At 47.8% G+C, this 26,758-nt stretch overlaps 1 protein-coding gene across 2 annotated transcripts in view; it reads right to left on the reverse strand.

Annotated features, from left to right (window-relative positions):
* Window positions 1-8,446: 8,446 nt before the first annotated feature.
* The window catches only part of RFT1 (RFT1 glycolipid translocator homolog), a 46,814-nt gene continuing 28,502 nt past the window's right edge, over window positions 8,447-26,758 (reverse strand). For both annotated transcript variants that reach the window (XM_028844236.2, XM_001083942.4), the window contains 5 exons: window positions 25,891-26,021; window positions 23,869-24,013; window positions 19,382-19,487; window positions 12,022-12,271; window positions 8,447-11,701 (listed from right to left, as the gene is read on the reverse strand). In XM_028844236.2, coding sequence (XP_028700069.1) covers window positions 11,534-11,701; window positions 12,022-12,271; window positions 19,382-19,487; window positions 23,869-24,013; window positions 25,891-26,021 — 800 coding nt within the window. In that variant the 3' untranslated portion in view covers window positions 8,447-11,533. The remainder of the gene's footprint in view (window positions 11,702-12,021; window positions 12,272-19,381; window positions 19,488-23,868; window positions 24,014-25,890; window positions 26,022-26,758) is intronic.

Raw genomic sequence — 26,758 nt, forward strand, 5'->3', positions numbered from 1 at the left:
TAGTGCTTTACCTACATCCTCTAACTCACTCCTTGCTACACCCTATGAGGCAAGTGCTATTGTGCCCATTTTCAGATGAGTAAACGGAGTTACAGGGGGATCAAGCACTTTGCTCGAAGATTCACAGCTTGAAGAGGGTAGGGTAGCAGGGTAGCTGGGCTGGGTCCAGTGACCAGGCCTGGGGAAGCAAAGCCACAGCTGCCTCAAAGCCCTCTCTGGACACGTTTCCCACCCTGCCAAACTCCTGGCCCCACCACATACACCTGCCTTTCTAATTCTCAAGGGAGAAAGAATATAGGGCTGTTGAAAGAAAGGAGGAGGAGTCTGATGGGGACAGAGCAGCCTGGGGGGTCATAAGAACAGGGCCACTAGGCCTGACACAGGCGAGTGCCTCCCTGACTGGGGCATGGGTAGCGGTGTGAGGATGAGGCTGGGCAGTGCTGGCTCCGGGGCTCCTAAGGACATCGTAAGAACCAGCCCAAATGAAGCCCAGGGAAAGAAACAGTGACCTGGGTTCATCAATGCCATGCATTCTGGGCCAGGTGCCTTCTCCAAGGAATGGGGCTAAAGGAAAAGCCATTAAATTATGAGTATTTGTAATGTCCTCGCCCTCCCTCCTTTGCTGGCTGTCACAGCAGGCCTTTGAGCTGGATCAATAGGGGTGAGGGTGGAGGGGAGCAGAGCCTGGCACAGCCACAGAGGTGAGGTGCAGGGTGTCAGGAGAGAACTACCTCGGCACAGGGACCAGAAGAGGAAAGAAGGGCAGATGTGGGTCAAGTGGACACCCAGGAAACCTTGCTTGGGGTTTCCAAGGCTTTTGGAGCTGAATTTGCCTCCTATCTCTGTTCTCCTTTCATCTTTCCTGGACCACGTAAGGGGGGTGACAGATGAGGAAACTGAGGCACAGAGAGGCAAGATCTCCTGCCTATGGTTCCAAAGTGAGGAATTAGACCTGAGAGGCCAAAAGTGAGGTGCCTTCCCACTCCTTGGTGGTGCTGCCCAGGGTCAACGGCCCCAACACACAGGGATCCTGGGGTATACAAAACCTTTTCTTTGTAATGTACCATAATTTTTTTGGGCCAGATTTATTTCTCCCAAATATTTCTTATGCCAATGTTTGTGCGAGACAATTACCCTAAATTCCTCAAGATGGGGTGAAGACAGAGGCAGGGGAGGAACTGCAGAGAAAAATAAGCCATGGAAGGTCGGGGATGGATTGAAAACAATCTAATCCTGTGGGTTCCAAACTTGCTGGTTTTTTGGGTTTTGTTTTGTTTTTGAAATAGAGTCTCACTCGTCACCCAGGCTGGAGTGCAGCAGTGTGATCATGGCTTACTGCAGCCTCGACTTCCCAGGCTCCAGTGATCTTCCCGCCTCAGCCTCCTGAGTAGCTGGGACCACAGGCGTGAACCACCATGCCCAGCTAATTTTTTATTATTTATAGAAACAATCTCCCTATGTGGCTCAGGCTGGTCTCAAACTCCTGAACTCTAATAGAGGGAGGAACTTGGCTGGCCGTGGTGGCTCATGCCTGTAATTCCAGCACTTTGGGAGGCCAAGGTGGGTGAGTTGCTTGAGGCCAGGAGTTCAAGACCAGCCTGACCAACATGCGAAACCCCATCTCTGCTAAACATACAAAAATTAGTTGGGTGTGGTGGTGCATGCCTGCAATCCCAGCTACTCAGGAGGCCGAGGCAGGAGAATTGCTTGAACCCAGGAGGTGGAGGCTGCAGTGAGCTGAGATCACACCACTGTACTCCAGCCTGGGTGATGAAGCAAGACTGTCTCAAAAAAAGTAAAATGAAATAATAATAATAATAATAATAGAGAGAGGAAATTAGCCCAGAGCTAAAGAGGGCTCTGAAATCAGACAGTCCAGGGGCCGACCCCAGCTGTGCCGTGTTCTTCCTAGCTGTGTGGCTCAGGGAAAATCAGGTCACTTCTCTGTGCCTCAGTTTCCTCACCTGTAGCCCATAGATAATAGATAGGGTCTGTTGTGAAGATCTCACAGCTAACACCTGTAAAATGTGTCTCCACACAAACCTGGCACATGCTCAGGGCTCTGTACCTGCTGGAATGAGGGAGACTTGTTCAAGGTCACCCACGAATTTGAGAAGGGCAGTTGGGTGGGGGTGGGGGAGTATAACAGAAGGCATAGATGCAACATGCTGTGCCATTTAGAAGATGAAATACACATGAAGCAAAACCCTGTTCATGTACTTCAAAAGACACAGGGCCAGGCATGGTGGCTCATGCCTGTAATCCCAGCACTTTGGGAGGTCAAGGTGGAAGGATCACTTGAAGTCAGGAGTTCAAGACCAGCCTGGCCAAAATGGTGAAACCCCATCTCTAATAAAAATAATTTTTAGGCCGGGCGCGGTGGCTCAAGCCTGTAATCCCAGCACTTTGGGAGGCCGAGGCGGGTGGATCACGAGGTCAGGAGATCGAGACTATCCTGGCTAACATGGTGAAACCCCGTCTCTACTAAAAATACAAAAAACTAGCCGGGCGTGGTGGCGGCGCCTGTAGTCTCAGCTACTCGGGAGGCTGAGGCGGGAGAATGGCATGAACCCGGGAGGCGGAGCTTGCAGTGAGCTGAGATCACGCCACTGCACTCCAGCCTGGGAGACACAGCGAGACTCTGTCTCAAAAAAAAAAAAAAAAAAAAAAAAAAAAAAAAAATAATAATAATAATAATAATAATTTTTAAAAATTAGCTGGGTGTGGCAGTGGGCACCTGTAATCCCAACTATGTGGGAGGCTGAGGCAGGAGAGCCACTTGAGCCTGGAAGGCAGAGGTTGCAGTGACCTGAGATTGCGCCATTGCACTCCAGCCTGGGTGACAGTGTGAGACTCCATCTCAATTAAAAAAAAAAAAAAAAAAAGGCACAGGCTGGGAGCAGTGGTTCATGCCTGTAATCCCAGCACTCTGGGAGGCCAAGTTGGGAGGATCACTTGAGCTTAGGAGTGTGAGACCAATCTGGGCAACATAGTGAGACTCTGTCTCCACTAAAAATTAAAAAAAAAAAAATTAGGCAGGTATTTGGGAGGCTGAGGTGGGAGGATTACTCGAGTCCAGGAGATTAAGGCTGCAGGGAACTATGATCGTGCCACTGCACTCCAGCCTGGGCAACACAGCAAGACACTATCTAAAAAAAAAAAAAATGTAAATAAATAAAAAGACATGGCTGCAGGTGGATTTCTCCAGTGATGGTGCAGATGGAAGAAGTGCTGAAGACAGGGCACCCCTGGGGTCCTTCCACCCAGAGCCTGGCACTTGGCCCTGTGCTTGCAGATTTGCAGCAGGCAGAGCTGAGAGCAGGCAAAGACAAGTCACCACTGTGCTTGGGCATCCTGCCCACCCTCCCCATCGTACAGCCAGAGCTCCACATGGTTTCCATCATGGTTACAAAAGAAACAAATGCAAGTCACTCTGTCCCTTCTGTGGCCCCCCACAGCCCAACATCTGCACACCTGCAAGAACATTCTGTTGGCATTAGAGAGACACCACTTGGGGATGTCAGAAGCATGCAGGGAAGACAGAAACCTTCAGCTCTGGTTCAGGAACATTAAATGCACTATGCTATCCCAGTTTGTTCATAAAATTCTCGTGTTAATGTCCTAGGGGAAACAAAAAGGACAGCTATTTTAGCAGCATGTTTGGTTGGGATTCTGTGTAGAGAAGAGCCCTGTTTTTCTTCTGGCTGCAATGTCCTGATTCTCTGGATCTTTGTGGTTCTCCCTGCATGGCCCTGCCAGACTCTGGTGAGGGAAGACAAGAGTGTGCTCCGAGGCTGGCGAGGCTGGGGTTTTCGTCTGCATCTGGGGAAAGGACTGGCTCCTACATCACCAGTTCCCCTCTGAATATTCTCAGAATTCTCCTGGGAACAGTGGTGGACAACAAAAGCCTTCTGAAAGAGGTCCTCTGGCACCCCTTATGCTATTCCCCTGGTGTCATCTTTCATGATTTTCAACTGAAAGGGCAAAGAAGTGAGGAGTAGATGAGCCGGGAACAAAACCGGCGCTGTCCACAGAGTCATGCTTTCATTTCAGGCTCTCCCACCCCACATGGCCGCGTGGAAGCCGCACACTATTAGTTCCATATAATGGGAAAGTGTGTCAGGATCTCCCAGACACTAACCAGAAACATGCTGCTCAGTTGTCACCTCCAATGTGACTAATGCAGCCGTGTCTTAATTAGTCACTGCTCACTGCTGCGATGACAGCTTCCGAGCCTGTTCCAAGGCCCCAACCTGTGATGGGGCGCTGCAGAGGAGATTAAAGGTGAGAGGCCGCTGGGAAGGAAGGATCAGGAGTTGCCAGTTTTCAGGTCTCTTTCCCACTGAGCACTGTGAACCCAGGTGGCCTCTGCCAAATCCCTTTGTCAACACTGTGACAGTAGAGTCAACAGGGTCATAACATTGGGACACATTTATTGGAGGGAGAGAGGAAATGTGACAGGGAAATGGTCTAGAAGATTCCTTCACAAGTCAGCTGTTATGTCACGGGTCCTCATGCAGCTCCCCTGGGAAGGGGCAATGAGGGATGAACCATGCCACTCTGGCTGGCCTACACCTAGCAAATGCTCCTCAGGCCAGGGTGGCCCGTCTACTGGCTCATGTATGACCTGTGATCTATAGTAGCTGTCTTATAAAGATAACCTGAGCCAATTCCATTTCTCCTGCAGGGGCTTTGAACTCAGAAACAAAGAGGAGGGAGGAGGCTAGGGGCTGGAAGTAAAAGGTGAGAGACTGCCTCTCAGTGGAAGCGCTAGGCCTCTACTCTGAGAGCAGGGGCCATGTCTGGGTCCTCCTCCTCTCACTGCCCACCAGCCTGAGGGCTGGCCTGCTCTCTGGGCCCCAGGAAAAATGAGAATCACCCCAGGGTGAAGCCAGGGGCAGCAGAGAGGGCTGGGAGCTGCCCCAGAGCCTGGCCTCTGCCAGCCTCACAGTGAGGCAGCCTCCAGGCACTACCTCCCTGCTCCTGGCATCCCCTTCCCTCCTTCCTAAGCGCCTGAGGCCCAGTGTTCACTCGGCCTCACAGGTGGAGCGCCCAGGGCCCTTTAACTCTTCAGGCCCCTCAGAAATGAGATGAAGACAACATTTACTGGCTCCAAAATAGAATGTTTCAAAATTGCTTTTTCAATTGCTACAGAACATACCACCATATCAGTTAGGTAGCCACCACTCTTGTGTCCTTATCCTTATACACGATTGTGTTCAACGTGGGACATGATGCACTGCAATAGGTTCCACAAGCTGGGGGTGGGGTCTCCAAACGTGTGTGGAGCCTGCAGAGGTAGGGACAGAGTGCCGGGCACACTTACTTTGCTGAGGATCTATGACATGCAAGGAAAGACCTAATTCTCTATATCTCACCTCCAGCACTTTCCTTTCAAGCCGCACTTCCCAAGAAGAATGGAGAAGTCAACTGGCGAAGAGTCGACTGCACTGGAACAGGGGCTAACAGCAACTACTGCTAATTCATCTGAAGGATAATTAAGAAGTATTTGTAAGTCTCCCTTCATTCGGCCCCCAAAGGAGGCTGGACTACATTGAGAGCCCACCTTCCCAATTGTGCTCTGATATACCCAGACAGTTCTGGTTAAAAATGAGTAACACTAAATAATGGGACTGATTATGCCAAGGTAATTGGGGACTGACTGATAATGCAAATCAATGAGTCTTCCCTCTCCTCAAATTCTTCAAGTAAAACACCTTTTCTGCTACCTTGGAAGTTAGTTAGCGAATGAAATATTTACAACATTAAGGACCAATCCTCTTAGGTAAGTAAATAATAGTGAAGCAAATAATTTTTCCTCTGCATCTGATTGTCTCAGAAGTCTCATTTCCAAATTAAATACACAAGTCTCAGTTACTTCCTGGACACTCATGGAATATTCAGTAAATAAATTTTAGAATAGTGATCTTGTTCAGTTGCTTTTTTTTTTTTTTTTCTTTTTTACTTATTTTTTTGGAGACGGAGTCTCGCTCTGTCACCCAGGCTGGAGTGCAGTGGCACAATCTCGGCTCACCGCAACCTCTGCCTCCCGGGTTCAAGTGACTCTCCTGCCTCAGCCTCCTGAGTAGCTGGAATTACAGGCACCTGCCACCATGCCCGGCTAATTTTTGCATTTTTAGTAGTGACGGGGTTTCACCATGTTAGCCAGACTGGTCTCAAATTCCTGACCTCAGGTGACCCATCTGCCTCAACCTCCCAAAGTGCTGAGATTACAGGCGCGAGCCACCACGCCCAGCCTTCAGCTGCTTTTTCTAGTTTTCTGTGTTTCATTGTCCTTGATAAATTTCTAGGGGACCCCTAATACTTGGGCCTTAGCTCATCTTCTTTCCAAATCTGGTCCTTTCTGACAGGCTCCACAGGCCTCCTGGCTTCCAGTGTGCCTTCTAGAACTCTTCCTTAGGGCCACTGAGAACCTTGTGCAAGCAGCTTCATGAGTCCGTGGGTCAGCTCCCAAAGGTGCTCAGGATCGAGCTGCTGGTGGGAGCTCTCCTCACTAGCAAGCCCCCTGCACGCCTGTCTCACTTGCCATCGGTGCCTGGCCCCCACAAAGAGCAGGAGTGTATAAATATGTGAAGGAGGCCAGGCAAGGTGGCTCATGCCTCTAATCCCAGCACTTCAGGAGGCAGAGGTGGGCAGATCACTTGAGGTCACTTGAGTTCCAGACCAGCCTGGCCAACATGGTGAAACCCCGTCTCTACTAAAAATACAAAAATTAGCCGGGTGTGGTGGTGCATGCCTGCAGTCCCAGCTACTGGGACGCTGAGGCACGAGAATTGCTTGAACCTGGGAGGCAGAGGTTGCCGCGAGCTAAGATCGCGCCACTGCCGGGCGCGGTGGCTCAAGCCTGTAATCCCAGCACTTTGGGAGGCCGAGACGGGCGGATCACGAGGTCAGGAGATCGAGACCATCCTGGCTAACACGGTGAAACCCCGTCTCTACTAAAAAATACAAAAAAACTAGCCGGGCGCAGTGGCGGGCGCCTGTAGTCCCAACTACTCGGGAGGCTGAGGCAGGAGAATGGCGTGAACCCGGGAGGCGGAGCTTGCAGTGAGCTGAGATCCGGCCACTGCACTCCAGCCTGGGCGGCAGAGCGAGACTCCGTCTCAAAAAAAAATAAAAATAAAAAAAAAAAGATCGCGCCACTGCACTCCAGCCCAGGCAACAGAGCGAGACTGTCTTAATAAACAAACAAACAAACAAATAAATAAATAAATAAAATATATGAAGGGTGTCCCCTGTTCAGATTCTTTCTCTTCTTTAGTCCCCACCCCGTTTTCAGCCATGGCTCTTCTAAGACTAGGCCAGGGATCATGCTGCTCCTGATTTCCCACTGGGAATGAACTCCATCCATCCCAGAGGCCACATAGCAGCACTCACAGCTCCCCACTTCTGGGCCTGCCCAGCCTCTCACCTGAGTCCCTCCTCCTCCAGGTTCTGGATGCTCTCAGCTCCTGCTTGTTTCTTCCTCAACATCAAAAGCTGCTTAGGAAATAATTCCTTTTTTTTTTTTTTTCAGTTGCAGTTTCTTGCTCTGTCGCCCAGGTTGGAGTGCAGTGGTGCGAACATGCTCGCTGCAGCCTCGAAATCCTGGGCTCAAGCAATCCTTTGCACCTCAGCCTCCCATGTAGGGACTACAGGTGCATGCCACCATGCCCCGCTAGTTTTAAATTTTTTTTTGTACAGATGGGGTCTCCCTGTGTTGCCCGGGTTGGTCTCAAAATCTTGGGCTCAAGCGATCATCCTGCTTCGGCCTCCCAAAGTGTTAAGCCACAGCGCCTGGCCTGGCAAATAATTCTTTTTTCGTTTTTCCTCCCACCAGAGAACAAAAAGGAAATAAATCTTGATGGGGTTATTTTACATCTTAGTGTGAATGAGTCACTGAGTTCTCTGTGGAATCTGAATTTCCAGTATCCTCCCTAATTCTGGAATAGCAGCCTGTGACCAGGTGAAAGGAAATTCTATCACCTGATGGAGGAAGATATTAGAGTGAAGGGGCTGTCCTAGACCCCCTGAAATCACACACTTGCGCTGCTCTGCGCTGAAACTAGTCCTGACTTCTCAAGGAATGGCCATTTAATTAAAAAAAACAAAACAAGGACCAGGCCAGACGGAGAAGATAGGAGAGAAGTCCTGCAAACAACGGGAAATACAGCTTAAGATGGGACGGGGAGAAGATAAAGGAGACGCCAGGCCTTTCTGTCCCAGACAGAGGAGGCTCTGTGGCACAGGCCAGGACACCACCCCTCTTTCAAAGTCAAGAACCCCAGTCCCAGCTACAACATCAATGGAGGTAGAAACGTTCCAGTTGAGAAACATCAAAGGTTCACATCCTCAAGTTACTTACCCACCCTCCTTATGAAATTAAAGAATTTTTGTCCCTTTTGGAGGGAGAAGGGGTATGAAAGAAGAAAGGTCTTGACAAAAGTGTAAAGAAAATATTTTATTTCTTTTTAAACCAGGGGACTGATGTGAAACTAGCAACAGGAATGCATGATTTAAAAAAAAATGTGGCTGGTCTGGAATCCCAGCACTTTGGGAAGCTGAGGCAGGAGGATCACTTGAGCCCAGGAGTTCAAGGCAACAGTGAGATCCAGTCTCTACCAAAAAAAATTAGAAATTAGCTGGGTGAGGTAGCACACACGTGTGATCCCAGCTACTCAGGACGCTGAGGTGGAAGGATTGCTTGAGCACAGGAGTTTGAGGCTGCAATTAGTTAGATGACACCACTGCACTCCAGCCTGGGTGCGAGGAGAGAGTGAGACCTTGCCTCTGAAAAGAAAAGAATAAAGACGGGAGGAAGGAGGGGCCCCGCTTGAATCAGGTTGGGAAGCAGCTGGGAGCAGGGCAGAGGAGCGGCTCCAGAGCCAGAAGTTGCCGTCAGGTAAGCATTAAACAGCGCAGCAGCAGCTCCCCACTGAGAGACCCCAAGCCAAATCTGAAGTGACCCACACTTACAGGTGGCCAGAGGAGCACAGGAAGTCAGAGATACTGTTCTTCTCACTAACGAAGACTCCTTCCTTTCATAAAGGTTGTGCCTCAGAGACTTGTTTCCATGGAGGAGTAGCCTCACGATATTTTAAGTGGTATTTAAAGCCAAAGTATGATTTCTCTCCCCAAATCTGCTTGGGTAAAGTCAGGCAGGCTGGCCCACATGTATGCAAGCTCCCTGAGGCAACAGGTGTGGCTCTAGGGGGTCCAGCAGGGGAAATGCCAGAGGCCTGGTCAGGTTCAGCTGAGCTTTAGGGAGGTGCCAGAGGCAGAGAACCGCAGAGGACCTGCTGCCAAAGTGCTGACAGCCCCGGAGGCAGGTGCTAGTCCTGGGAAAACTCGCAGCCACAGGCACGACTCTCCCCAGACACAGAGAAGCAGGACATGGGAAGAAGCCCTGGGCTGCCTTCGCAGCTGGCTGTCTTTCAAGAGGAGCTGGCCCTGACAGCATCATTAGGCCAACAGCAGGGGAGGGATGACAGTGAGGACTGCCTTCAGACATAGACCCTCTCTCAAGCTGAGAGAGTATAAGCCTGGGGAGTCCTGCTCCCAGAGGCCACGGAGTCACAAGGCTGCTGGTGGAACAGCAGCTCTGTTCCTGGAGCAGAGAACAGGCATGAGCATGACTGGCCCTGGGCCTGTTGTGAAGGAAGACAATGGGGCATGCCAACCTTGGTGGCATCAAAGCCATGTGGGCTTGCCAGAAAAGCCAATCTCAGAGCCCTCCTACTGGGAGACAGAGACCCTGAAGGCCTGGAGCGGGTCCGGGGAAGCCACGTTCCGACTTGCAATCCAGGTGATTCCAAGACAGGTAGAATGAGAATCATGCTTGAGTCTGGGGTCATGTGGGCATGGGATAGGGGCAGGGTTCTGGGAGGGTGATCAGCAGCTGCAGAGAAGCAGCTCATGAGGACTGAAGGCCCCTTTCTGTGGATGCCAGGACAGAGAACGGACATGGGAGCAAAGGAGGACTGCCTTCTGTGTGTGCTCCACCTGACCCCATGGGACCATCCATTTTTCTGAGCTGGCCTGACCTTGCCCTATGAAGGCATGACTGAGGCCATGCTTTGGAGGTCCTCTAATTGCTCAGGACACCTTGCATTTAGCTGCTTTTCTCCCGCTTAGTGCAAAGCGTTCTCCCTCTGAGTAGATAAAAACCTGCCAGGGTGACTGGGCCCCAGTCTTGGTGTACTGACAGGTCTTGATCCTTAGCCCCTGGGTACTGGCTCTGGGCAAGCAGATTTAAATACATGCATTTTAATGCATGATAGCAGTTGCCCTTACTGACCCTCTCTCTGGGGGTACACACAGAAGGTTTGGGGCACTGAGTGAGAGGATTATTAACATCCAAGTTATAGTTTGTGCATGTAGGTCTGACGGGAGTTAATATCCAAAAGGAATTAACACATTAATGAAAAAAGAAAAAACACTTTACACTCCAGAACACTGCTCATGGTCTCACCTGCAGGGTGCAGGTTGCAAGGTTCAGAATGCCTGGGCTCACACTGTAGCCTGCAGCACCAGGCCCCCATGCCTGCCACTCTTGTCCTGGGGCTGGAATTTGGTTATATTGATCAGCTGGAAATAATGGGTCAGCAGGAGGGGCCTGACTCAGTAATACTTGCCATATAGAGTTTGCCCTGTCTTATTCTGAAGATAAAAAAATACATCTGTTAAATCTTATCTGTCACCAGTGCAATTCCCATGTGAGAAGTTACAGAAAGCTGCAAAGCAGTATTCCCTTCAGAGACAAAATGGTTCAACTGGATCACAGTTTTCTTCAAAGTCCGCCTCTTGCAGGTGGCCAGGCCAAGAGTCTCCAGCCAGCTTTCACCCACCCTTCAGTTAACAAATTTTGAGAGCCCACTCTGGGTCAAGTATGTGCTGACCCGGGGCGGCGGGGAACAGTGTGATCATGACAGGCAAGATTCTCCCTGACTCACTCTGGGAAATGTGATCTGAAAACCTTTCTGGTTTCATTTCTTGGATTTCTCACTGAGTAGCATTTTTCCTTCTCTAAAAACTCAGACCACAGTGTTGACACAGAGAAAGCCACAACTTCAGGGCCACGCTCTGTTTTCATGTGGTGAATGAAAGAGAGAGGTCTTGCTCTCTCTTTTACAGAAGACGTTCAAAATTCCTCTGAAGGGTAAAATCGTTGCATCTCTTTTTCTGGGCCAGATAATTGTTAACAATTAAGACATAGTTTGTTGGAGCATGTAGCTCCAAAGGCCAATCACACTCAAAAGGAATGAGTACATTAGTAAAAGAGAAAATAAAATGATGAAAAAACTCTATTATTTTTAAAGGGCTTTTTGGTCTTCACTTAAAAATGAAACTCCTCCTCCGCATTTCAGACTTCGAATGGTCACAGGTGTCTCATGCTCTCTCTGGTGCCTCACCTCCGGGCTTGCTGTCACTCCGCTGCAGAGCCCTCGGGAGGCTCTTACACAGAATATGTGTTCCACCCACAGAACCGCCCATAGCTGGTCCAGGTGCCTCAGGTGTCCAGGCTTCCCTGAAGTCACGTCATTTTGTCAGTGCGTCTGGGCACACCTAACTGAGTCCTGAGGAAATGGATCAGCTTGGTCTCCGTGAGGAATGCTGTCCCGAGAGTTGCTCCCAGACAGAAGGCCCCCACAGCAATGTGTGCCAGTCTGGCTGGCCAGCCCTGCTCACAGCAGAGGAACACCTGGGAAAGAAACAATTGTCAGTGTCCGTTCCTTAGTCTATACCTCCTTCCTCTGGGACCAGCCAGGGAAGGCCACTGTGGTTCCAGTTTCTAAGTCAGATAAAAGGTATAACAGCCATACTGTGGGTCCATTCTCTCCCTAATGGCAACATTCTCTTGTCACATCTATCAGAAGATGCTGCCCTAGAGGCCTGGGGAGGGGACAGGAGGAGGCAAATCCTTGTCCAGTTGGTTCAGGCAGGGCAGGAAGGGGAGGCCTAGAGGGAGGGACAGCGGGGCAGCTGCAGGAGCATGTGGCATGATGGCTCAGGGAGTCTCACCTCTGAAACAGCAGTAACCCCACCGCCGAGGGCAAATGTCCCGAGCAGGACCGGCGACAGGTGCAGGCCAGCCAGGGGTCTGTGGGGGCTCCTTCGGTAGTAGCGGTGGATGAAGCAAAGGCTCTGTGTGATCCGAATGCCCATGTTAAAGCAGTTGGCCAAGATGAAGCCCACGCTGCCACACCAACGGGTCAAGAGATAGGATAACACCAGGAATGAGGAGGACAGGGCCAGCATCACAAAATTGTACCTGGGGAGGAGACAGGCAAAGCAGGGCAGTGGGGACCTCGCCCCGGACAAGGCTGCTCCCAAAACAGCGGCCATGAACATCACCTCACAGAAAGAACCTGTGTTCCCAGAATCCAGGTTTTCATAACATTGAATGCCACATGGAGACCACGGGAATGTCCCTGTCCCCTTACCCTGAACAGAAGGGTAAGAAACAACTCAAGAGATGTATGTTTTTTGAAGATAATAATTGGTTAGTTAAGTGACACTTTGTGATCAAAACATAAAAACCCTGTTCAGCTCAAGTCCTCAACATGAGATACAAGAATGTGACCAGGGTAATAATTAGATATTGGATGCTAACTCTGTGACAGGCCCTGTGAGGAGTGCTGGGGACGCAATGGTGAATGAACACACACGGGCCTTGCCCTGCAGAGCTTGGATTTATTTCACAGACAAGGGAAGCAGCACAGAGAGGCTGAGTAATCTGCCTCACGAGTGAGGTAACACTCAGCCGGACTTCTGACTTCTAAGCTTCAGTACCTCACACCACTGCCCTTGGGAGATGCAGCTCCCAGTAACCTTGAGCAGTAGACACCATTCAAAGCAAATGACTGACCTCCAAAATGAAATGGGAACTGAACCAAAGCCTGGATCACCTTTGCTGTTTTTCAGACTCTTGCATATCTTCACTCCTACTCCCTGTATCTCTAGAGCGCTTTGATCCTGGCGCTTCTTGCACTTCTCTGATTTCAAAGCGGCACATCACTTAGTTATCTTCAGTTCTCCAAAAAGAAAACAGATTCTCAGCAAACACAAAATAGCTGCCATAGTCCTCCAAAAGGCTTGTACAGCCAAGAACAAAATCCCCCAGCCTCTGGTTTCTGCCTAGCACCAAGCAGGCACTCTAAGTATATAGCCGTTGAGGGAACCAAACTTTTGACATCCTCAAGCCATGTCTGCTGGGCTAGAAAACCTCAGAGGCCACCACCCAGGTTCTGCACATGAGGGGTGGTAAGAAAGCGTAATCCGGCTGGGCGCGGTGGCTCACGCCTGTAATCCCAGCACTTGGGGAGGTCGAGGCAGGCGGATCACGAGGTCAGGAGATCGAGACCATCCTGGCTAACATGGTGAAACCCTGTCTCTACTAAAAACACAAAAAATTAGCTGGGTGTGGTGGTGGGTGCCTGTAGTCCCAGCTCCTCAGGAGGCTGAGGCAGGAGAATGGCGTGAACCCGGGAGGCAGAGCTTGCAGTGAGCCGAGATCGCGCCACTGCACTCCAGCCTGGGCAACAGAGCAAGACTCCGTCTCAAAAAAAAAAAAAAAAAAGAAAGAAAGAAAAAAAGAAAGCGTAATCCCAGTGCTTTGGGAGGCTGAGGTGGTGGGAGGATTGCTTGAGGCCAGGAGTTCGAGATCAGCCTGGACAACATAGCTAGTAGACCCATCTCTACAAAAACCAGTAAAAATTACCCAGGGATGGTGGCACACACCTGCAATCCTAGCTACTCGGGAGGCTGAAGTGGGAGGATCGCTTGAGCCTAAGAGTTTCAGATCAGCCTGGGCAACATCATGAGACCCTGTCTCTACAAAAAATTTTAAAAACTAGCCGTGATACACACCTGTTGTCCCAGCTACTTGGGAGGCTGAGAGAGGAGGAAGGCTTGAGCCCAGGAGTTCAAGGCTATGGTGAGCTATGATCATGCCACTGCACTCCAGCCTGGGCAACAGAGCAACACCCTGTCTCAAAATATAATGATGACTTAAAAATGCATATGGCTGGCCTTCACCACCAGAGTTCCTGATTCTGCAGGTGTGGGAGGAGGCCCTAGAACTTGGCCAGTACCCTAGAACTATGCTTGTAATCCCAGCACATGGGGAGGTTGAGGCAGGAGAATTGCTTGAGGCCAAGAGTTTGAGATCAGCCTGGACAACATAGTGAGACCATGTCTCTACCAAAAAGAAAACGGAAGGCAAGCCACTGCATCCCCCAAATGCCCAGGTATAGGTCCTTGGCTGATTCAGGTCAAGGTGCTGCGTGCTGTGGAGATACGCTTTATCAAAGTGGGTGGTAAAAATACTACACACACACACACACACACACACACACACAACCATACTCCAACAGGAGAGATGTGCTTTCATCCGGAGTTCCAGAGAGGGAGTTTATTTGCTTTTCAGTCCAGAGAGAGTCTCTTTTAATGAAGTACAAGAGCCTGTACCTCACAGGGGAAGTTTTTTCACTACTAATTAGTAATCAGAAAGGTCAACTTCAGAACAAGCTACTCAAATGGGACCCATCATAGACCAGTACTTTGACCTCTTTTCCACAAAGCAGCAGAGATATGTAACCCGTTTTTCAGAAACTATCTCAGAACAGTCTACTATATCAATCCTTGGAGTTTAAGTCATAGATTCACAACTTTTAGCTGTCCTTCCCCAACTCCCAGTAAAATAACAATAATGAATAAAACCAATAGTTAATTCACGCTAATTCAAGCAGAGACGCATTCAACAGCACAGCCTCTTTGGCATGGCCATCTGAGAGGAGCTGATGATGGGGTCCATTGTCTGCCACTACAAGAGGGCTCTGCAGCTGCTGAACTTTCCAGAATTCACAAATCTATAGCCTTAAAGGCATAATCCACTTCAGGAAAAAATGAGAAAAGTTTTAAAAACGCATTAAAATATACTTTTTTGGCTGGACGCGGTGGCTCATGCCTGTAATCCCAGCACTTTGGGAGGCCGAGGCGGGTAGATCGCGAGGTCAAGAGATCGAGACCAGCCTGGCCAACATGGTGAAACCCTGTCTCTACGAAAAATACAAAAATTAGCTGGGCGTGGTGGTGCGCACCTGTAGTCCCAGCTACTCAGGAGGCAGAGGCAGGAGAATCGCTTGAACCCGTGATGCGGGGGTTGCAGTGAGCCGAGATCACGCCACTGTACTCCAGCCTGGAGACAGAGCAAGACTCCATGTTAAAAAAAAAAAAATCAATTTTAAAAATCAAAGCAAAATTATTAATCAGTGACAATATGACTGTCCTGTAAGGTTTGGTTAACATAAACAGTAAATTATTTATGAATGCTTATTTCTCCATGGTCCCAAGAAAATACTGGACTTAAAATCAAGCTTATTAAAAGATGGACTGGCTGGGCACAGTGGCTCATGCCTGTAATCCCAGCATTTGGGAGGCTAAGGCAGGCAGATTGCTTGAGCCCAGGAGTTGGAGATCAGCCTGGGCAACATGGCGCCCAGAGACTCCATCTCTACAAAAAATACAAAAATTAGCTGGGCATGGTAGTACACACCTGTAGTCTCAGCTACTCAGGAGGCTGAGGTGGAAGGATCGATTAAGCCTAAGAGGTCAGGCTGTAGTAAGCTATGATTGTACCACTGCACTTCAGCCTGGGTGACAGAGTGAGACCCTGTCTCAAAAAAAGTAAAAAAAAAAAGGATGGATGGTCGAGGATATCAACTCTAGCACCACCTGAAGCAGCTCCCAGCAGGTGCTGGTTGAATACATCAAGGCACAGCCATATAATGGAGCCTTCACAGCCATGAAAAGGATGGCACTGATGTCTTATGTGCCAAAGTGAGAAGATCATACCCATCCTTCATTTGACAGTTATGGAGTCCACTTTGGCACTCAAAGCTCAAAGGCCAACAAATCAGACAAAAGAGCTGTCAATCAGCCGGGCGCGGTGGCTCAAGCCTGTAATCCCAGCACTTTGGGAGGCCGAGACGGGCAGATCACGAGGTCAGGAGATTGAGACCATCCTGGCTAACACGGTGAAACCCCGTCTCTACTAAAAAAAAAAATACAAAAAACTAGCCAGGTGAGGTGGCGGGCGCCTGTAGTCCCAGCTACTCAGGAGGCTGAGGCAGGAGAATGGCGTGAACCTGGGAGGCGGAGCTTGCAGTGAGCTGAGATCCGGCCACTGCACTCCAGCCTGGGCGACAGAGCCAGACTCCGTCTCAAAAAAAAAAAAAAAAAAAAAAGAGCTGTCAATCTTGGGCCTTTACACAACTGATCTCTCTTTGCCTAGAAGGCTCTGCCCCCATCTTAGACCACCTTCTTGGTCATCCTAAATGCTGCTGTGCTATACGGGCCTGCCCAGCATACCCGATCTAAAGGGCCCCTACCACTCACTATATACCCGTTTTTCATTCTCAGCACATCACATTTTCTTATTAATTTACTTGTTTGCTATCTGCCTCCCCACCATCAGCTCTAGGAGAGCAGAAATCCCATCTGTCTTATTCATTGCTGTATTCCTAGAGCTTAAAACAATGCCTGTTAGAGAGGCATTGTTTTCTAATGAAAGAAAATTAGACAGCCTTAACAAAACAACAAAAATTATTCTATAAGGTATAATGAAAAATCCATTAGTCAGATTCTATATATAAGATTATTAAAAAAAACAACCAGGCCAGGCACGTTGGCTCACGCTTATAATCCCAGCACTTTGGGAGGCCGAGATGGGCAGATCACCTGAGGTCAGTTCGAGACCAGGCTGGCCAACATGGTGAAACCCTGTCTCTACTAAAAACAAAAAGAAAATTAGCTGGGCATGGTTGCGCAACTGTAATCCCAGCTACTTGGGAGGCTGAGTCAGGAGAATCACTTGAACCTGGGAGGCGGAGGTTGCAGTGAGCCGAGATCACACCACTGCACACCAGCCTGGGCCACACAGCAAGACTCTGTCTCAAAAAAAAAAAAAAGTAACCTGCAATTCAAAGGATGTTTTAATATTTCATATACAACCAAATGCTCTATTTTTTTTTTTTTGAGACAGAATCTCTCTGTGGCCTAGGCTGGAGTACAATGGCGTGATCTCCACTCACTGCAACCTCCGCTTCCCAGGTTCAAGTGATTCTTGTGCTTCAGGCTCCCGAGTAGCTGGGATTACAGGTGTGCGCCACTACACCCGGCTAATTTTTGTATTTTTAGTAGAGATGGGGTTTCACCATGTTGGCCAGGCTGGTCTCAAACTCCTGATCTCAGGTGATCCACCCACCCCAGCCTCCCAAAGTGCTGGGATTACAGGCGTGAGTCACTGTGCCCGGCCCAAATGCTCTATTTTTATTCAGAAAAACACTGGTTAACCTTAAGTTGGTTAAGTAAAATGCCTGCTTTTTTTCTATTCAGAATCTGAAATGTCCAATGTAAAGTCTTTGTAACTGATTGTAACAGTTAACTAAGCTATCCAATTCTACTATAAAAATCCTTGCTAGAGTTTTATGTCTGTTAAAACTCACAAGGATTAAAAAAAAAAATGCTGACGTCTGTGATGAGCCCAGGTGCTCCATGTGCTCAGACCAGGCCCAGGTGCTGGAGCCAGGGGCCCAGAAAGAACTGGAGCTATTGTGTTTTATACGTGTCTCAAAACTGCACTTAATGTCACATTTTATTCTTAGGGAGGTCAGTTACCCCACATGGGAACTGCACTAGAAGGTGCTCTGGGCTCTGTTTTTTCTCTATGTTGACTAATACCATGAAAATAATTTTCCAGATGTTTATATACTATCGAAATTCTATTACAACTAACTTAAAAACTTGTTTCCTTTGGTTCAATACAATATAAGAGAAAAGAAAGCAACCAGCCACTGTCCATATTCCCTCACAATTTGGTTGCAATTTATAAAAACATTTTAAATGGGTTTGATTTTGATTCACCCCTTCAACACTAACACTGAAGTTACCGTAACAAAATTCCCCTCAAGGAGATACACTCCTAGTCCCGCTCTTTCCACTCTAATAGTGCCTCATTTCGCGTGTTTCCAATTATAGTTTTAAGTTATTCAATGTTAGAAGCAGCTTTCAAATAAAAACATTGTATTTTCAAAGCTAAATTGAAATAGATTTTTTCATCCATGGGGAAAGAAGAGGATAGACTCAAAGCAGTTCTACTCTACAGCTATAAATTTAACTATCTGAGGTGAAAACCACATCTAGACCACTATTTTAAAACTATGGGTTGTGACCTACTACTAGGCTGGGAAATCAATTTAGAGGGTTATGGCATGGCATTTTTGAAAAACAAAATAGAAGACAGAGTAGAAAGCATCAGTGTGTCCTATGCGTAACTGGGGTACTTCCTGCCTTGTGAACTCATGCCTCAGTCACACACACCTAAGTGCGTCCTGGGTCACATTGCTCCGTGTTGTTTTTACCGTGACAGTTGGTCTGGGCCAGCAGTTTCCAAAGCCCTAGAATCAGAATTGCCTAGAGCTGTGTAATAAACAGATTCCCTGGCTCAAGCCTTCTAAGATTCTAATTCAGCTGGGCTGGGAGTGGACCAGAAATTCCTAGAAGAATCTCATCAATCTGGACTGAGACCTGCTGGTCTGGACTCTAGTTCTCAGTCACTGTGTAGCAAACAAAGTCCCCAAGCTTTTACATGAGCCAGCCCAGGAAAGGACACACACAGAGGAGGGGGAAGGGTCCCCATTTGAGATACTCCTTCCCCATCCCACCTCACGGCCAGGCCTCTGAGGGCCCTCACCAGCACTCAAGGTTACAGAGGCAAGGTTACAGATTCTAGGGCTTTGGAAACTGCTGGCCCAGACCAGCTGTCACGGTAAAAACAACACCGTGGTAGGGATTCCAGGACAGGAATCCTGATCTGGAGTCAACAGTTGAGAAAAAATTATGGCAAGATGTATGTGTGTATTTGGGCTTTTCTCAGAAGCGTCACAGAATCCCTGAGATTCTCGAAGACCCACCATTCAGGTTCTCAGGGGTAGGAATGTGCATCTTGAAGAAGCTCCTCAGTAACTTACTGGAGGACCACTCTTCTGGGGTGAGCAACTAGGTGGAGGAATGGGAATCTAGCTTGTCTGGTACCTGACTCTGCAAACCTGGACTAATGTAACCTTTCAGAGCCAATGTTTCTCCCTCCACAATGGGGAGGCAAAGAGTAGTTGCTGTCTCCCAGCCCTACGGTGGGGCCACTTGCTGAACCATGCTGGTGCCACAGAGATCCCAGGGAAGCACCACACTGGTGGACTAAGTGTTGCCTCTATAACAACCATCTGTAAATGCATGTTCAGAATGAAAAGCAAAAAGCTTGACAAGTTACTTCATTTTGGCTGAAGGCCATGATTAAAGGTGTACCTGCTAGGTTACCCACCTGTCGACCTCCTCTTTGCTCATAGCAGCAAATGTGAAACATTCTGTCACTCCATTGATGGCAAGCAGGAGAACATAGAAACAGTAGGAACGCAGCAAAACAGGACCTACAAGGAAACAACTCACTGAGACTCCAGAGCCCAATCAGAAGGCCCACATGTAACCTCAGCGCTGCTGAGTACCCAGAGAACCAGAACCAGACTATGAGGTCTGCTGGTATCAGCAATGGACAGACTGCATGCTCGAGCTCAGGGTCTTAATTATCTAGAAGAATTCCCAGCATTCTACGGCATTGACTAAATAATCCGCAAAAAACAAAAGGACAAGCTGGGCACGGTGGCTCATGCCTGTAATCCTAGCACTTTGGGAGGCCAAGGCTGGCAGACTGCTAGAGCCCAGAGATTCGACACTAGCCTGGGCAACATGATGAAACCCCGTCTCTACCAAAAATACAAAAGTTAGCTGCGTGTGGTGGGCATGCCTGTAGTCCCAGCTACTCGGGAGGTTGAGATGGGAGGATCACTTGACTCTGGGGAGGTCAGAGCTGCAGTGAGCCATGATAGTGCCACTGCACTTCAGCCTGGGTGACAGAACAAGACTCTATCTCAAAAAAAAAAAAAAATTATGAATAAATGTACAGATCTCTTGCTAGACAACTAAAAGCTTATCTGGCTAGCAAACAAGTCTGTTCACTTTTTCCATCAGCATGAATAGGCCTGGTGGTTTGAACTCAAAGTCACTAGTGACCCTGTATGTTAAGGGAATCTCAGTTGAGCAGGTCCTAAACAAAAGACCTTTAACAAATGCCCAGGGCCCAGGAGCAGCAGAAAATTACACAAATCCAAAGTGAGAACTAGTGCCCGTAATGGTATTTTCTTCTAAAACAAAGTAATGCAGTTCTATAGCTAACAAGCTTTGGAAAAATCTTCTAACCAGAGAACAGGAGGCTTACAAATGGGATTGATTCCCCCCTTTTAAGAGGGCCATAATCAAGCACCTAATAAAATAAACATACACCTAACCTATGACCCAGCAATTGCACCCCTAGGTATACATCCAACAGAAATGAACACACATGTTCACAAAAACACTTACACAAAAACATCTGTAGTAGTTTGATTCATAATAGCCAAAACTGACCATCAACAGAAGAAAGAATAAACAAAACGTGGGCCATCCACACAAAGGAATACTTAGCAAGAAAAGATAATAAAAATCACTGATCTATGTGAAACCACGGGGGGAAGAATCTCAAAAACTTTGTATTGAAGGAAATACGCCAAATGCAAGAGCACGCATGCTGCATTTCATTGATATGAAATTCTTTTTAAATAAATACTGATCCATGATCTGAGGTGGAGTGGGGTGGTTGACTAGAAAGGGTCCCAAAAGAACTTTCTAGGGAAATGGAGATATTCTATATCTGAATCTGTTTGGTAGTTACATGGGACTTTTTGGACATATTTGTCAAAACTTATCAAACTGTACTCTTAAGAGAACAGCATTTTACTTTATGTAAATTATACCTCAAAGGAAAAAAAAAAAAAAAAAGTAACCACTAAAAGAAAAGGAGGGGGGACTGAAGTTCCGGAGTCTCAGAATCTGGAACTCATTCAGGGTTTATGAAAGCTGTTTAATATAAAAGATCTCCATGCTGTGGGAACCTAAACAGTTTTATGGCAGTAACAGGGCAGTCCTGATGCCCAACAAAAAACCATTTTCCACGGCCCTGTCTCAGATTCCATGTTTATTACCTCACATTGCATTTTGCTTGTCAAGCCGCTGCAGGAAGCAGCCTGGCCCCTACCCCAGCTGATGGTGACTCCAGGAAGGGAGGCAGGGACCACGCTCTGCACCCAGGAGACTCAAGGCTATGCTCAAGTGTGCCTCCTGCTTCTCCCCATCCTCCTCTCCCTGGCAGAAGCAGAGAGGAGTGGCAGGCCTCCTTACCTGGCAACCGAACGCTAATGGCACAGGTGGGCCCATCAGTAGGTGAACAGTGGGCTGTTGTGAGGCATGGAGAGCAACACAAACTCTGACGCGAAGCAGTGACTCACGTAAAGGGTTTTGCATCCATTTGGGGAATTCAAGAACGGAACCAACCTTCGATTGTAGACTGAATTGAGAGGTGTTTTAGGTTGAACTGTCCCCCCAAAATAGATATGTTGATGTCCTGACCAGCGGTACCTGAGAATCTGACCTTATTTGGAAACAGGGTCTTCATGAAGAAAACTGAGTTCAAATGAGGTCATTAGGGCAGGCCCTGATCCAATATGACAGATGTCCTTATAAAAAGAGGAAACTTGGCCAGGTGCAGTGGCTCATGCTTATAATCCCAGCACTTTGGGATGCCAAAGGGGGGCAGATCACCTGAGGTCAGGAGTTTGAGACCAGCCTGGCCAACATGGCGAAACCCCATCTCTACTAAATATACACAAACTTAGCCGGGTATGGTAGGGTGTGCCTGTAATTTCAGCTACTCGGGAGGCTAAGGCGGGAGTCTCTTGAACCTGGGAGGTTGCAGTGAGCCGAGATCGCACCACTGCACTCCACCCTGGGTGACAGAGTGAGATTTCGTCTCATTAAAAAAAAAAAAAAAAGTGGGGGAAACTTGCACACTGAGGCAGACATGCGCAGGGGGATGAGGACGTGAAGAGCGCAGGGGGATGACGATGTGAAGACAAAGAGAACACAGCGTGTGACCGCAGTGCTGCAGCTGCAAGTCAAGGAACACCAGGATGCCAGCAACCACTAGAAACTAGAAGAGGCAGGAAGGGGCCTCTCCTCGAGACTTCAGAGATAACACGGTCCTGGCCGTAGCTTCATTGTGCACTTCTGGCCTCCAGAACTGATGGACAATATGTTCTGTTGTTTAAAGCCACGCAGTCTGTGGTACTTTGTCATGGCAGCCCTAGTTCATTAAGACAAGGGGATAGAGAAGGAAAAAGTAAAAGGCAGAGGGGCAAGCGAGAAGCACCTAAGAGAAAAATGTGAGAAATCTTGGGGAAATTCTGTGAATGTTTGGGTTTTGCTTAAGGATAGCAAAGCTAGGTGTTCTGTGAGTTACCAAGAAAAAAGAAAAGAAAAAGCAAAGCAAAGCTAGGTGTAAGAAAGATTTCTAAGAAAAGCCTCCAGAACACTTACAAAGCCCCTAATTAAATACAGTGCTAATCCCAAACAATGGAAAAGACGCCACACCCCTACACAAAAGCCTGTCTGTGCGTGTCCGAGTCCCACATCTGGAGATGGCCAGTACAGCTCACAGGTAAGTAGTCCACTTCCAGGGTGAAGGCAAAGACAAGTACACAACTGAGGACAGTAGTGTTGCGAGTTCCACTTTCAAAACTAAGATGATGGGCTGAGTCATGATAATGATGGGACAGCCCCCTCCTTGAGGCAATGCCCTGTGATTGTGTGACATTAAAGGCTGCTCCTTGGTGATTGCTTTCTAAAGGGGAAGAGCTTCTATAGAATACTTGAATTCCCAATCTCTGCCCATAAACTTACTAATGCCTTCCTAATGAGGCCTCCCGCAGCTGCCTGATGGAAATGTACTTCTCATAGCACAAGCCCCAGGGAGCTGCAAACCACTTCATTGGTTTCACAGCAGGTGTTTCTCCAAACTTAATGACCTTTGCTCTGGTATAGAAGCTTGGCCCTTCTTCCCCTAACACTGAAAGTTTGGGCCCCGTTGTAGTGGAGACTAAAACATGCTAGTGAACTTGTAAAATGGCATTTGACAAAGCCCTTTATATTGAGATGGGGCAGCAGAAAGAAGTCCTCAGGGTTCTTGTCCAGTGACCTGAGAAATTAAAAACATCTTTGCTGAACCCAAGATGAAACACTGCAAATGGACTGCCAGCTTACAGCCCAGCACATTTTGAAATTGGTGAAGTCCCCAAGGCCCAAGAAGTGCTGTGAGATCCTCAGCAGTCTGGTGTTTCAAAATTAGACACATTCAATACTTTTCTTCTTCAAAAACTGAGAGTCACTGGATTAAATATACCCTTTTATTTGCAGAGATCAATTTTATTCTCTGCAAATGGCTTTGGGTTATCCTTCAGAGGCTTTTATGCATCAGGCTGGGAGATTTATGTGGCATTTACTATCTTCAGATGTGTTTAGTACCAAGTGGGGACTCATTACTGCCTGCCCTCTGCCTTCCTCCCTCACCCCAGAGGGAGCACAGGGAAGCGCTTGGCAAAACACATTCTAGGCCCGAGAGGAAAGCCAACAGCAAGGAGAAGTCCTAATAACTTATTCAACTGAGGCTGGGGAAGCTGATCGTCCTGGCGCCAAAGCCCCTGCCTATACCTTGAGTGTGTGTCTGGAGTTGAATGAGGGGAACAGTCCCACAGCCCCCGCCACCAGACAGTTTTCCCTACACCGACACAGATATCAACTGTGTGTGCACAAGTTCTTGAATTTCGTGACCCTTCTATTTCTGTTGGGAAATCAGAAAAAATCCAGAAAAACTCTTGTGCGTACCGGATCCTGAGCTAAGCATGGCCCCTCCGTAGATATCCAGAGCCAGCTGAGAATAGGCAAAGCCAAAAACAGTGATGGTCAGGCCAGCCAGCAGGGCCAGCTTGAGCAGGGACTCCAAGACTGCAGCGGCCACAGCAACGTCCTCCTGGGGTCAGGGAAGAGGGAAGGAAGTTGGATGAATCATGAGCTGAAGAAAACCTTCACCCTTCATGTCTGGCCTTCTCCCTTCACTGTTTTTCAGTTCACTCTTCCAACGACGTGGTGGATATCACTATTTTTTTGGTAGCGTGTTTGTTTTCATGTCAATTAGCAAATGAAGGAAAAAGTGTGTGTCTCCTTAGTAAGGGAGAGGCTTAGTTTTCAGTTCACTTGGGATAAATTGTTTAAAATATTGCTTAGGAAACATGCACTTTCCCCTCTGATATTTATTTATTTTATTTATTTTTTAATAGAAATAGAGAAGGGAGTCTCACTGTGTTGGCCAGGCTAATCTCAAACTCCTGGCCTCAAGCAATCCTCCTGCCTTGGCCTCCCAAAGCATGAGGCTTACAGGCATGAGCCACTGCACCAGGCCACTAATATTCTTTTTTTTTTTTTTTTGAGATGGAGTCTCGCTCTCACCCAGGCTGGAGTGCAGTGGCACAATCTCAGCTCACTGCAAGCTCTGCCTCCCGGGTTCACGCCATTCTCCTGCCTCAGCCTCCCGAGTAGCTGGGACCACAGGCGCCCACCACCACGCCCGGCTAATTTTTTGTATTTTTAGTAGAGACGGGGTTTCACTGTGTTAGCCAGGATGGTCTCGATCTCCTGACCTCGTGATCCGCCCGCCTCGGCCTCCCAAAGTGCTGGGATTACAGGCGTGAGCCACCACGCCCAGCCCTAATATTTATTCTTAAATGTGCAGCAACTTTTCATGTACACTAGCCAGCTCTGTGCCTCTCCTGCTAAACATTCCAAAATTATGATGTTACTGTGATTGTACTCTTAGGAAAATATTCCTAAATCAGACTGAGTACCAGATTAGCTCATTTTGAGATATTGTGCATAAACTGTATTTTACTAAATAAATATCTTCTAAGACATGCAAGAGGCTCAACTAGCTTGCTATTCTAAAACTCAGACATTTTCAGTGGTTTTGGAAAAAGTGAAGCTCCTACAACCAGATACGCCTAGATTAAAATCTCTTCTTCTGTATTTACCAACCTGAGTATATAGAATCTTATAGTCAGAGTGTGGCTCTGGGCACGTCCCAGTTGTAAGAAGCTTAAACAATTGGTGTGGTGAGTGAAAGCCAACAACCACATCCTCTCCTTCCTCGATTAGCCTGGCTCCAACTTCTGCATCCTTTGGCTCTTGAGACTCTGAGGATAGGGGAGGCATTCTTATGCCTAAGACTAGCCCATGGCTGGGCATCTGCAGGGCAATGGGGACAGCTTTAGAGAGTCCTGAGAGGGCTGGATCAAGAGTAAGGTCACATGGCCGGGTACGGTGGCTCATGCCTGTAATCCTAGCACTCTGGGAGGCTGAAGTGGGCAGATTGCCTTAGGTCGGGGGTTCAAGACCAGCCTGGCCAATATGGCAAAACCCCATCTCTACTAAAAACACAACAATTAGCTGGGTGTGGTGGTGCATGCCTGTAGTCCCAGCTACTCATCAGGAGGCTGAGGCAGGAGAATCGTTTGAACCTGGGAGGTGGAGGTTGCAGTGAGCCAAGGTCATGCCACTGCACTCCAGGCTGGGCGTCAGAGCAAGGCTCTATCTCAAAAAAAAAAAAAGAGAAAGGTCACAAAGAATATAACAAAGGGCTGAGAAGGAAGGGACAGCCAAGAGCAAAGGGAGAAGGCCACGAAAGAAGAGGTGAGCCCTGGGTCCCGCTATCATACAGAATGTAATAGAAGAATGAAATCTGTAAGAAAATTCCTGATCAAACAGAAGAGAAACAGACTGCTTCACATTCCTATCTGTTTGTCTTGCAATTAAAGGGAGAATTCACTTGAGAGATGATATAAGAACCAACACTACCTGCTTCTGAAGTGTGGCATCCTTTTCCCTCTCCAGCACCTTAGCAAAAAATATATAAAAACTTTCCTCTATGGGCTGGAAAATTAATCTGGCCACAAGGGAGCCAAGATTATTCACTATATCATACACACCTACAAAACAAAAAAGAAGAAACAACAATCATGTTGGTTTTTCTACTTTAATTTTCATAGCACTATTAAAATTGTTATTTAATATTTCATTAAAGTTTGTTTATCTTCAGATAATTATAGATTCACACAGAGTTACAGTGGCCAGGCATGGTGGCTCATGACTGTATTCCCAGCACTTTGGGAGGCCAGAGTGGGTGGACTGCTTGAGCCCAGGAGTTTGAGATGAGCCTTGGAAACATGAAGAAACCCTGTCTCTACAAAAACGGAAAAAATTAGCCAGGCATGGTGGTGTGCATTTGTAGTCCCAGTTATTTGGGAGGCTGAGGTGGGGGTAATCACCCAAGCCCAAGCCCAGGAAGTTGAGGCTGCAGTGAGCTGTGATGGTACCACTGCACTCCAGCCTGGGCAAGAGGGCAAGAGAGTGAGACCCTGTCTCAAAAAAAAAAAAAAAAAAAAAAGGAAGTAATAGAGGGATCCCATATGCCCTTTACCCAGTGGTAACATTTTGTAAAACTGTAGTACAATATTACAACCAGGATACCAACATTGATACAGTCAAGATACAGAATGCTTCCATCAACAGTACTTTCTTATACAGGTCATTAATGCAAAGTTGATGTTTTTCTATTTGATTTCCATTACTTTGGTATTACATTAAAAGATAAAAATGAAAATACTAAAAGACTATGTAGCTACACAAATATGGGGCAGATTCTTGTGGCTGTGATGGTGAGCTC

The sequence above is a fragment of the Macaca mulatta genome, chromosome 2, assembly GCF_049350105.2.
Source record: "Macaca mulatta isolate MMU2019108-1 chromosome 2, T2T-MMU8v2.0, whole genome shotgun sequence".
Lineage (NCBI taxonomy): Eukaryota > Metazoa > Chordata > Mammalia > Primates > Cercopithecidae > Macaca > Macaca mulatta.